Source organism: Acartia tonsa, chromosome 12, assembly GCF_053477335.1.
Source record: "Acartia tonsa isolate MP-2025a chromosome 12, ASM5347733v1, whole genome shotgun sequence".
NCBI classification, from domain to species: Eukaryota; Metazoa; Arthropoda; class Copepoda; order Calanoida; family Acartiidae; genus Acartia; species Acartia tonsa.
Genome location: NC_137271.1, coordinates 41,257,266 through 41,270,313, shown reverse-complemented (window position 1 = coordinate 41,270,313; position 13,048 = coordinate 41,257,266). Strand labels below are relative to the sequence as shown.

The following is a 13,048-nucleotide window of genomic DNA, read 5'->3' as shown; positions in this document are numbered from 1 at the left end:
GGTAATATTGAGGAGCCCTGCAAGGTTAGGCCCCCCCGGGGGCCCTAACCTTGCAGGGCTCCTCAATATTACCTAACCTGTGCAGGAGACCCTAACTCTGCAGGGCTACTCAATCTTAAACTAACCTAACTTAACCAATTTTAAACTAACATGAACCAACTAAACCTAATCTAACCCATTTTAATCTAACCTAACCCATCTTAACCTAACCTAACAAACTTAACCTAACCTAACCCATTTTAACCTAACCTAACCCATCTTAACCTAACCTAACCCATATTAACCTAACCTAACCCATTTTAACCTAACCTAACCTAACCTAACCTAACTTCACCTAACCTAACCTAATTTCAACCCCCAACCCCATCATAAAAAATTGGCCCCTATATTCAATTTTTACCCACCATCATAGAAAAATGACCCCCATATTAATTTATGTACCCCCATGTGCATAAATGGCTTCCTTACTTTAATCTGAGTTACCACAGTCAATTAACTAGGCCTCTATCTCTTACGGTTCTCCAGATATAAGCACTTGTAAGTACCCCCATCATGAAAAAAATACCCCATATCAAATTTTGGTCACCCATGTGCATAAATGGCTTCCTTATGTAAATCTGAGTTACCACAGTCAAGCAACTAGGCCTCTATCTCTTACGGTTCTCAAGATATAAGCACTTGAAACTACCCCCATCATGAAAAAAATACCCCATATCATATTTTGGTCCCCCATGTGAATAAATGGCTTCCTTATGTAAATCTGAGTTACCACAGTCAAGCAACTAGGCCTCTATCTCTTACAGTTCTCCAGATATAAGCACTTGAAACTACCCCCATCATGAAAAAAATACCCCATATCATATTTTGGTCCCCCATGTGCATAAATGGTTTTTTATGTAAATCTGAGTTACCACAGTCAAGCAACTAGGCCTCTATCTCTTACGGTTCTCCAGATATAAGCACTTGAAACTACCCCCATCATGAAAAAAATACCCCATATCATGTTTTGGTCCCCCATGTGCACAAATGGCTTCCTTATGTAAATCTGAGTTACCACAGTCAAGCAACTAGGCCTCTATCTCTTATGGTTCTCCAGATATAAGCACTTGAAACTACCCCCATCATGAAAAAAATACCCCATATCATGTTTTGGTCCCCCATGTGCATAAATGGCTTCCTTGTGTAAATCTGAGTTACCACAGTCAAGCAACTAGGCCTCTATCTCTTACGGTTCTCAAGATATAAGCACTTGAAACTACCCCCATCATGAAAAAAATACCCCATATCATATTTTGGTCCCCCATGTGCATAAATGGCTTCCTTATTTAAATCTGAGTTACCACAGTCAAGCAACTAGGCCTCTATCTCTTACGGTTCACCAGATATAAGCACTCAAACCTACCCCATCATGAAAAAAATACCCCATATCAAATTTTGACACCCCATCATGAAAAAAATACCCCATCTCAAATTTTGACACCCCATGTGCATAAATGGCTTTCTTATGTAAATCTGAGTTACCACAGTCAAGCAACTAGGCCTCTATCTCTTACGGTTCTCAAGATATAAGCACTTGAAGCTACCCCATCATGAAAAAATGACCCCATATTAATTTTTGGACCTCCATGTGTGATTTTTGTTCCCCATATTTTATAAACTTACCCCATATGTAATATTTTACCCCTATAACTCATAGTTTATTACCACCAAGCTTTGTTTTAAACATTGAAAATTACAGGGACCAAAATTTAAGATGGGGTACAAAATCAAATGATGCCGGGGGGGGGGGGGGTTTATTTTGACAGATGGCGGGGGGGGGGGTTTATTTTTTCGTATGGGGTAGAATCTCACTCCTCAACTGGGATGGTGCCATTTTATTGTGGTTGAGAAGGTGATTTGTTCGGGTTTCAAACTAACGATATTGAAAGTTGTGCCGACTGCTGCAATGTCAGATGCGCGACAAGAATAATAAGAGTAGTGGTAATAGTTGGGCCCTTAACAGTTGAAGCTCATAACTATACACTGACAAAGGTTGTGAAATAAAAAAGTTGGTTGGAGTAATTAACCAGGCTGGGAGGGAGGGACATGCATTGTTTTTTTTTACACTAGACTCCAAAGTCTTATAATAGCATTTTCCTATTCGTTGGCTTCACAACCTTGGGGTCTTTTATTAAATTTTGATCGATTGTTTCATTTTATTAAGTGTACAAACGTTTCAAACACTAGTTGTAGTCTACAGAAGGGGTAATTTTTTATATCATCATTGGGAATGTACATCAATTTTCGGCCATTGTCTCATCCATTTAGATCACTGCTAATAACGCCATGCACATTACATAGCAGCAGCATTATAAATAAATAAGTTGCTACCTGGCGTTGGCCAGGATGGTATCTTGTGCCAGAGTCTTCACCCTTGTCCTGGAAACCAGAGAAGATCCTGGCTCGTTGAAGGCAATGTGACCGTCAGGACCAATTCCTCCTGAAAAAAGGGTTAATTTAATTGTCGTCATTGATGTCTTATCCCAATGTAGAGTTAGTACTTTCAGATGGAACACATGACCTAATTATAAGAACGTTAAATAATTTAACTTAACCTAACCTAACAACTTTGAACATGAATATTCAATAAACATTGGAGGGGCAATCTACATTAGGTTAGGTTAAGTTAAATTAATGAAGTTTCTTTTTGTAAAAATTAGTGTAAATTAATTCTTCTGTAGATTAAATTTATTGTTTGTACACTGCTAGTTTGATCCAACCAATCAGGAAATAATAAAAGTTATTGCAGGCCAACGAATGTGAGAGAGTGTTTATAAAACTTCGGATACCAATATAATTTACAGTCCAGCGTAAATAATAATATTCTGATTTCTAGCCCTATTTTAAATGTCGTCTTCAAGATTTAAAAATAGCTGTTTTTAATACTTTGAAGGTAAAACATGTGCGTAACTTCTAATCATTTGCGATGATTTTACCTCAAGAATAGTTATATTGGTATTACCTAAGATTTTAAACCCATATTAATGCAAGGTTGCATTTCTCATGTACAGTAGTAAGTTTTTTAACCGATTCGGTTTTCAGGTGTAGGAGGGTGTAATGAGAAGTCAACATCACCTTTTATAATTAAAATTAAAAAGGGTTGCCTTCCGTTCCCTGGTGAATCCCTGCTACTGCTTGTGATAGTCTAAGCTATTTCCTACCCCTTTACTTCCCCCCTAAATGTAGAGCATCTACTCATTCAATTTTAGTTTTGAAAAGAAAGAGTTTGAAAAGGACTTGTTTTGGGGGAGGAAGCATTCTTTTTCTTGGAGTGGTTTCGTTTGGGGGTGTAGAGTTACATCATCCAAAAAATGTTATGACCTTTCAATGTAAAGGACACCTATGTTGGTTCAGCGGTTCGAGAGATCTTTTGTTGCATAAATGCAGATAAACATCCTGTTGCTTTTATTTAAAGATTATAAAGTTACCAATGAATAGTTCAATTCCACCAGATTCAGTGATTTTTCTTTCATATTCTTCGCACTCCTGATACATCATCACAGACATATAATAGAATTGTCCTATAGATTTAAAACTTTGCATGATGATTCATCTATTAGTTTAGTTCTATTTGAAATTACAGGAACTGTATAATTGTTACCAACATAATGGTTTTAAAGCTTCGCTTTTATGGATGTTTATGCTTTTATACAGGGTGTTTAAATAGAAACGTCTTTTTAAAAATCTTAATTATGCATAGAAAATAAATCAATTATACAACGTGCTTTATATATCTGGAAAACCTATTCTGGGACATTTATGTTTCAAATATTCAAAAATGATTTTTTCAACAAATTATGCCTTAAAAACCGGTTTTCCAAAGGCCTTATTTTTAAAGATTTACAGATTTAAAGATTGTGGAAAAAATGCGCACGTTTTAAAATTCGAATTGCGCGGCTTGTATTAATAGTAGAAAAACGTTATGCAAGTCGTTAGAATCGTCATAAACTCAAGTTTTTGGAAATATAAGTACTATTTTTGTGCTATTTGTAGTTTAGGAGCTACGTTAAAAAATGTGAGAAAGGTTGAAAAGTTTTAAGTAAGTTGGAACATTTTACCACGTCGCTCCTACACTATACGTAGCACTGGAATGGTTATAGTGTGGTAATACGGCAACAGACGGACGGGCAGTTTACAGAATTGCTACACAGTGGCTTATCATAACAAGCCTTCTGCACTAATCCCATTATATCACCATTTACCTCATGACCGCCGGTGACCCCGCTGTCCAGCGGTCAAACTGGCCTGGCTAAATATGGGGAGGGGCACGGACACGCAGCTATCACGCGCCCCTCACGCAATTATACAACCGGGAGGCGCTGCCTCCCCTTTTACCACAGCTACCCCCACAGACTGTCTACCGCCGTGGGCTAAGCCCTTGTGTCCCACACCCCCTTCAAACCTAACCTATTGTTATAATCTGTTGTATATATATAGTAAACATCCATTGTAAATATTATTCAGTTAAATATATAATTTCTGTATGACTAAATCCTGCTAATTTGTTTTGGTAGAATACTTCAAGGCTAGGGCTCGTTGGATTCGAACTCCGTGGCGTCCCCATCGACCGGGAGACAGCCGAGAGAGAGTTGAGTTACGAGGGGCCTCTGCCAGGCCCACTGCCAGAGCAGCCGCGTGTAGTTGAGAAAGGCACGCACTGGGTGGATGCTGCGCTAAACGCCCATAGGGGGACCAACCTGCTAGCCATGGGGTTGCCCCCAGTGCCCAAGGTGCCTCTAGAGAACCTGCCAACGACGTTTCCCGAGATTGCCAGCCCTCCAGAGCCGATCTTCTCCGCCGATACCTTCATCAACGGCCAGCCGTGTCCACCTGGCCCCCTCTACCTTGGGCCCCCAGCAACTCAACCGGCCAAGTCCGAGTCCAAGCCCGTCAAGTCGCGGCCGAACGCCCACGGAGCCCAGGCTGGTCCCAGCGCCCCGGCCTCTCCCAGCGCCGAGCCCGTCAAATCGTGGCCGGACGCCCTCGGAGCCACGCCTGGCTCCGACACCTCAGCCCCTCCCCACGCCGAGCCCGTCAAGTCGCGGCCGGTGGCTCCCGGAGCCGAAGCTGACCCCGTGCCAGCCACGTACAGGCTAAGCGCGGTCACCCCAACTGATGGCCAACCACCCCACCTCCGTACGGCCAAGAGGGTGGTCTTGCCTGGCCGCGGTGTCATGGCTGTCCCTGTTGAACTAGTGGGGCACTGTACCAAGGATGCCATCCAACTATCTGCCCCAGAACAGAGGTTTGGGGAGGATCTTGTCATCCCAGAAGGCCTGTATGCCCACAGGCCTGGCTCCGCCAGCGTGTTCCGAGTGCTGGTGGTAAATGAAGGGGAGATGCCTCTCCTGCTGGACGCCGGCCTCCCCGTGGCTGGGGAGCTGGTCAAGCCTGACATTTTGGAGGTTTCTGACAAGCCTCCCCCTCGTATTCATTCGTTCCAAGAGCCTGTTGAGCCCCCAGATATGCAGGAGCTGTGGGCAGCCCTTGAGATGGAGGAGAACGAATTTCTGCGCAAGGACCCCCTGCTCAAGAAGGAGGTCTGGACCATGTTATCAGAGTACAGGGACGTCTTCTCAAACTCTACCCCCGGCTGCACTGACGTAGTAGAGTTACAGCTGCGTCTCAAATCAGGGACCCAGCCGATCCGCCAGAGATTTAGGGATCTGAACCCGCGGCAGGAGGCTGAGCTGGAGAAGCAACTGGACACCTGGCTGCAAGAGGGAGTCATAGAGCCTTCAGACTCCGCCTGGAGCAGCCCCCTGGTGCCCATCAAGAAGAAGGACGGGAGCACCCGCTGGGCAGTCGACTACAGAGCCCTCAACAAGTGCCTTGAGCTGGACAGCTACCCCTTGCCCAGGATCCAGCAGCTGGTAGAACAAGTGGGAGGACACCGCGTCTACAGTGCCTTAGACGCGGTGGCTGCGTACTACACCATCCGAGTGTCCGAGGACAGCTGGCCCTGCACCGCCTTCACCACCCCTAGGGGCTTGTACCAATGGAAAAGGATGCCCTTTGGCCTCGCTACAGCACCGTCTGTCTACTCCAGATTTATTGCAGGCGTCCTGAACCCATTAGGCACGGCCAACCTCCAGTCATATCTTGATGACGTCCTGACCTTTCACCAGGACACCTGGGCCCACCTGGCTAGGCTCCGGGAAGTCTTGGAAGCCCACCGCAGGGGAGGAATCCGCATCAAGCCAGCCAAGACCAAGCTGTTTCGAGCCAAGGTGGACTATCTGGGCCACACCCTCAGCCGTGAGGGGATAGCCATGCAAGAGGATTATATTGACCGCATCCTCGACTGGCCGGCCCCCATCACCCCCAAGGACTTGCTGGCGCTCCTGGGGTTCTTTGGCTACTACCGCCTGTTCATCCCAGAGTATGCTGACCTCACCTACGAGATGAATCGGCAGAAAACGGCCAAGACACTGACCTGGACGGCTGAGATGGAAGCCCAGCTGCTACAGCTCAAGGACAAGTTTCGCCAAGCCCCCATCCGAGCGCCGCCCAGGTTTGACTTACCGGCTGTGTTCCAGCTCACCACAGACTTCAGCAGCCGCGCCATCTCTGCCATCCTCAGCCAATGCCAGGACGGCAAGGAGAGGCTGATTGCCGCCGTGGGGCGCAAGACAACCGACCCCGAGACTCGCTACCCGTCCTGGAAGGGAGAGATGGCCGCCATCATGTATGGAATTCGGAAATTCCACGGCATCTTGTCCTACCGTAGTTTCCAGATCAACACTGATTCCTCAGCCTTGCTACAGATGAAGTCGCTGAACACATCCACAGGGATGGTGGCCCGCTGGCAGGAGGAGCTAGCGGCCCTAGATTTCACTGTCTGCCACCGTCCTGGCACCCAGAACACCAATGCTGACGCCCTCAGCCGCCGGGAGGACGATAATATGCGGACAGCCACCGCCGAAGAATTAGCAGAGCAAGCTGAGTACATTCACACCCTTTGCCAGCTAGGGGAGCCCGCAGCTGGCAGGCCCTCTGCAGCACGGCTGGACCCGGCTAGAGTTCTAGAGGCACAGACACAGGACCCCCTCTTGCTCCGTGTCCGCCAGTGGGTGGCCGATGGCAAAGCCCCAACTAAGGCTGAGCTGCGCGGCAAGGAACGAGACGAGCAGCAGTACGCCAGCCGCTTCGCAGCCCTGGGACTCGACGAGCATGGCTGCCTCACCACCACTGACCAGACTCTGACAGGAGAGAGAACAAGATACCTGCTGCCTTCGGCCCTCCAGCAGGACGCGTTTTTTCTGGCCCATGGGACCCCCATGGCCGGGCACTTTGGAATGGACGCTACTATTGCCCGCGTCGCCATGCATTTCTGGTGGCCCAACCTGTCCCGTGACGTCCGCCTGATGGTTCAGACTTGCCCTGAGTGTGTACAGAAGGTTACCAAGGAAAGGTTGAAGTTAGGGATACACGTGCCATCCCGCCAGGGGTATCCACAGCAAGTCCTGTTTATTGACCTGGTGGGGCCTCTGCCAGAGACCCCAGCCGGGAACCGCTACATCCTCACCTGTCAGGATGGGTTCAGCCGGTTTGTCAGCCTCTACGCCATCCCCAACAAGCGCACTCTCACGGTGGCTGAAGCCCTTCTGCACCGCCACCTGGCCACGTTCGGATGTCCCCTGAAGATCCACTCCGACAACGGGATGGAGTTTACTGGCCAGGTATTCAAGGAACTGGCCTCCAAGCTCGAGATTGGCCTGACACATCCACCGCCCTACAACCCGCAGTCCAACCGGGTGGAGAGGTTCCATCGGACGCTCAACACAGGCATGCGGCTGTTCCTAGACAGAGACGACAACAACTGGGAGCCACACTTGCCTGCCATTGCCTTCGCCTACAATACCAAGGCCTGCAGATCCACGGGCGTGACCCCGTTCCTGGCCTACTTTGGGAGAGAGGCCAAGCTTCCGGTGGACATGGTGCTCCGGCTGCCAGACACTGAGTATGCCTCGGTCCCAGCCAATGTCCAAGCTCTCCTGCAACGCTACCATGCCGTGTACGACGCAATCCAGCAGCGAGAGGAGGGAACCATCTGGAGGAGCGCGGCCGCCTACGAAGGCACGGCCAAGTACGAAGTTGGAGACCTGGTCTGGTATCTGGCCCCCCGCCTGGTGCCAGGGAAGTCAGCCAAGATTACCAAGAGATGGACTGGCCCTTGGAAGATAGTGCGACAAGCCACAGACGTCCATTATGTCATCAAACCTGCCTCTCCAACAGCCAAGATCTCGGAGATCACCGCGCATGTAGGCCGACTGCGCAAGTACACTGGAGATGTAACTGCCCATCAGATTCCAACAGACATCCAAGGCGACCTGGACGGCGACGAGGACGCCACCGAGCTGCCCGCCGGAGCTGCGGCGCTGCCAGCTAGTGACCCAGGACAGTTCCCAGTGTACCAGCCAGCAGCCGCCGCCCCACAGCCTAGCGGCCAGGATCGCAACCCTATAGAAGAAAACCTGCAGCACCAACCCAACGAACCACCGCCGCCGCCGCCAGCTCCAGAGCCACCTAGGGATGCCATCTGGAACCCTGATACTGACATGGAGAACCTGCCGGCCAGCAGCGAGCCTGCAGGAGGAGAAGCGGCCGCTGAGATGGAAGAGGCGGCCCCAGAGGATGAAGCTGAAGCGATGTGTCCCCTGCTGATGACAGCCGTCCCCATCCGAGTGGGAGCTAGGAGGCCAAGCAACCTGGACCAGGCAGGCGCCCCCATGGAATTTTACGCGCCTTCCTCCATCGTTATTCCCCCCTTGGGAGCCTCCAGAGTTAGCCTAGGCCTCCGTGTCCAGCTACCCGCCGAGACAGAACTAGTCCTGCAAACAAGGCAAAACTTCCAACGACGGGGCCTGGCCGTCGCCAACCCACGGCTGGAAGCCAACCGGGAGTTGACAATGCTGATATCCAACCACAGCCAGACAGAGCAGTGAGTGTCCCGCGGAGCCTGTATAGCCAGAGCTGTCCTCCACCGAGCTGTGCCCCAGGAAGATGTTGTCGTGCGCAGACAGAGGCTGCCGTATCCCCAGGTTCAAGGCCTGGTGGCTCGGGAGCCCCGCAGCCCTTGAAGGGGAGGTTGTGGTAATACGGCAACAGACGGACGGGCAGTTTACAGAATTGCTACGCAGTGGCTTATCATAACAAGCCTTCTGCACTAATCCCATTATATCACCATTTACCTCATGACCGCCGGTGACCCCGCTGTCCAGCGGTCAAACTGGCCTGGCTAAATATGGGGAGGGGCACGGACACGCAGCTATCACGCGCCCCTCACGCAATTATACAACCGGGAGGCGCTGCCTCCCCTTTTACCACAGCTACCCCCACAGACTGTCTACCGCCGTGGGCTAAGCCCTTGTGTCCCACACCCCCTTCAAACCTAACCTATTGTTATAATCTGTTGTATATATATAGTAAACATCCATTGTAAATATTATTCAGTTAAATATATAATTTCTGTATGACTAAATCCTGCTAGTTTGTTTTGGTAGAATACTTCAAGGCTAGGGCTCGTTGGATTCGAACTCGCAACCGGTGAGCTGAAACGCTTCGGCTTACCACAATAGTGCTAGAGTAGTTATATATCCAAAAACAAGAGTTTATGACGATTCTAACGGCATGCATAAGGTTTTTCTACTATTAATACAAGACGCGCAATTTGAATTTTAAAAACGTGCGCATTTTTTCCACAATCTTTCAATCGGTAAAAATTCAAAAAAATTGTCTTTGAAAAAACCGGGTTTTAAGGCATAATTTGTTGAAAAAATCTTATTTAAATATTTGAAACATAAATGTCCCAGAATAGGTTTTCCAGATATATAAAGCCTTTTGTATAATTGTATTATTTTCTATGCATAATAAAGATTTTTTAAAAGACATTTCTATTGAAACACCCTGTAGATTTCTATTTGGCGTAGCTAGTCTATAAATAGGCTAAGCTGTTATATTATATAGTCATTTGTCATAATAATGTATAAATGTTCTTAATAATGTGGCGAAGCCACTCTATGATTTACTCTGTCTGTTTGTTTATCTGCATGTCCGTCCGCCTGTCTGTTTGTTTTTCTGTTTTTCTGTCTGTCTGTCTGTCCGTAACGTTAAGAGGAAAATGTAATTTATTTCGGTGCAATTTAAGATATACGTTTGCAAAGCTGTCATTTTTTAAAAGCGAAGCTTTTCTATAATTAGGGTCAGTCCGTCCGTCCGTCTGTAACGGATAGCTTTTTTCGTTAATTTAGGCATTTTAGAATTGTCCTATGGATTTCAAACTTTGCATGGTGAAAGTCTTTAGTAATTGGGTACGATTTAAAAAGTGTAGCAACTCTATAATTAAGTCCTAATAATGTAAGTATGTCCATAAACAATATCCTGTAGCAATCAGTTTTTCAACAAATTTACTTACAATTTTGCTCTGACTCTTATACATTTATATTCTGATAATTCAGTTCTGACACACTATAGAAGTGTTAATGTCCGTTTATCCTACCGTGTCAGTGCTTCGCTTTTATGGATGTTGTCATCCTTGTTTTATTTAATTCTATAATTAAGTCTCTGAAAGACATTGACGAATTAACATCTTAAAATGAAAAGCATAGATACAGAACATGTTTTCTTTAAATACATGAAAACAGTTCCTCTCTACGTCAATTGATAATTAACCTAGTTATAGAAGCTACTTTATAACTAGGTTAAGCTTTTCTATAATCAGGGTCGGTACGTCCGTCCGTAATGGTTAGCTCTTTTAGTTAATTTAGTCATATTAGATTTGTCCTATCGATTTAAACTTTGCATGATGATTCCTACAACAGTTAGGTACGAATTAGAAAGCGTAGCAACTCTATAATCGTTACCAGAAATTCCGTACGTCTGATTTAGAATAATGATTCTTAGGGCAACAAGGTAAAGTATTATAAGCGAGGCAACTCAAAAATGATATTCCTAAAAATGAAAGTATGTCCTTTTACTGTATCCTATATTTACGCAATTTTCAACAAATTTATGCAAAATTTCGATTAGAATTAGAAATCAATGTTCAATATAGTTCTGACAATCTACAAGAGTCATTGTTCGTTTGTCACTTTTAGTGATGTTGTTATCCTTGTTTCACTTTTATTTACCCCTATATTTAGATATTTTTTTACATATTAAGTAGGGTTGGGCCGGATACTTTTTTGGCCGGATACCGGATATCCGGCTGATTTCAAATGCCGTATATCCGGAAACCGGCCAAATTGCCGGATATCCGGCTAGATATCCGGCCAAATTACCAGATATTAAAGTAGTAAAAAAAAATTTCTTCAGAAATCTTATATAAATTTACATAAAGTTAAACTTATTCAGAAAAAATGTTCTTCTAGCTTCAATAATAAGAAAATTATAGCCATTTAAGATTTTAAAAAGCAGAGATTTTTGGTGTAAAGTATAAAAAATTATAGAGCCGGATATCCGGCCGGATAGTTACAATATCCGGCCGGATATCCGGCCACACCGGATATCCGGCCCAACCCTAATATTAAGTTATTATTAGCTTTCTATTGCTCCTTATGGACATATTTGTCCTTAGCTGGATCTTTAAATCATTCCAATGGTGCGCCAAATCGGGGTGCGCCGAATTTCAGCCAATCACAGCGCGGCATTTCGTAAAATGCTGTGCTCTCATTGGTGGAAATTTTGCTCACCCCGATTTGGCGCAGCATTAAAATGATTTAAAGATCCAGCTCTTGTTAATTAACTATAGAACACTTTCAAATATATCTTTCCTTTTTAAGATCAGTAGCGTTGCCATTGAGAATATGAACGTTGTTGGGATCTATGTCAATATGCTTGAAGAAGTTGTCAAACATGTATCTAAAACAAAATTAGTCAATGAAAAACTTATGTCTTTTCGAAATACAAAAGAAGTTTTTTTCGTGTAAAGACATACAATTAAACCTAGAACATATCTGGAAATAATTTCTCGTATAGCAACGAAAATCGATTAATATCCAGTGGATTCGAATCGTTTCCAATCCATACTGAAAAATCATATTAGCATCGAATTACAGAAAAATTAACGACAATTTATCAGCTCAGGCCACTCTCGGGGCTAACAGATCTGTTTTAAACCTCATATTTATTTTAATATTTTCGGAAAGCGCAGCTTTAGAGGCCCTTGGAATCATACAAATTACAAATGACAAAAATACATTTGAACATACAATTTTTAATTGAGGTAAAAATAATTGATATATTATTACTTGGGTGATGTACTCTGTTTATGTAATACTTGCAGCTGGCTAAAATAACGATGCCCCACAACAACCTAATTTACCCTGTACCCTCCCTACTGGATGAACGAACTGACCAATGTTTAAAGTCCATATTAGCAAGCTAAAATAACAAAAAAATTCCCCTGTCAATATATCCACGAATATCCTATATCCATTGTTGTACAAGGTGTTGTGAATATTCTAACTATGATAGCTGTGTTTAGTGTTTAGTGCCCTAAGAAAATGGGGATAGATATCACAGCTTTTGGCTTACCCATTCTTTTGACGTCATAGAAGAGGCAAAGAGAAAGGGAATTGGGGAAGAAACCCCCTAGAAAAAAGATAGGGTATAGGGAATTTCATGACGTCAATAGAATAGGTAGGCCAAAAGCAATGACGTCTATCCCCATTTTGCCAGGGCACTATAGACAGTTACCTACCTATGATAACTTTCCGGATGTTCCTCCGCGATACCAACATACTCGTCCATGTTGAAGGTCTTCACATACTTGAAGGAGATCTATAATACGGACAACTAGGAATTGTGTACATAAAGATTACAGTAACAGATCTATAGTAGAGATGTATATTGTACAATGTATATACAGATAACTACCTACCTCAATTTTCCAAGGACCTTTTTCCTTTGCTAGAAAATTGTTTTCTGCTACAGGGCTGTGTTAAATTTTCCCGTAACTATTGGTTGATTTCAAAGACCTAATTGAAGGTAGGCACAAGGTCCATGA

The 13,048-nt window shown here is 45.1% G+C and overlaps 2 protein-coding genes across 2 annotated transcripts in view; one reads left to right on the top strand and one right to left on the bottom strand.

Moving 5' to 3' along the window:
* Positions 1-13,048, top strand: part of LOC145334524 (alcohol dehydrogenase [acceptor]-like) — a 105,156-nt gene that overhangs the window by 62,614 nt on the left and 29,494 nt on the right. The gene's annotated exons all lie outside the window — the stretch shown is intronic.
* Positions 1-13,048, bottom strand: part of Oscillin (glucosamine-6-phosphate isomerase Oscillin) — a 39,790-nt gene that overhangs the window by 25,185 nt on the left and 1,557 nt on the right. The window contains exons 4-7 of the mRNA XM_080180295.1: positions 12,743-12,822; positions 11,816-11,901; positions 3,468-3,527; positions 2,371-2,479 (exon numbers count right to left, since the gene is read on the bottom strand). Coding sequence (XP_080036421.1) covers positions 2,371-2,479; positions 3,468-3,527; positions 11,816-11,901; positions 12,743-12,822 — 335 coding nt within the window. The remainder of the gene's footprint in view (positions 1-2,370; positions 2,480-3,467; positions 3,528-11,815; positions 11,902-12,742; positions 12,823-13,048) is intronic.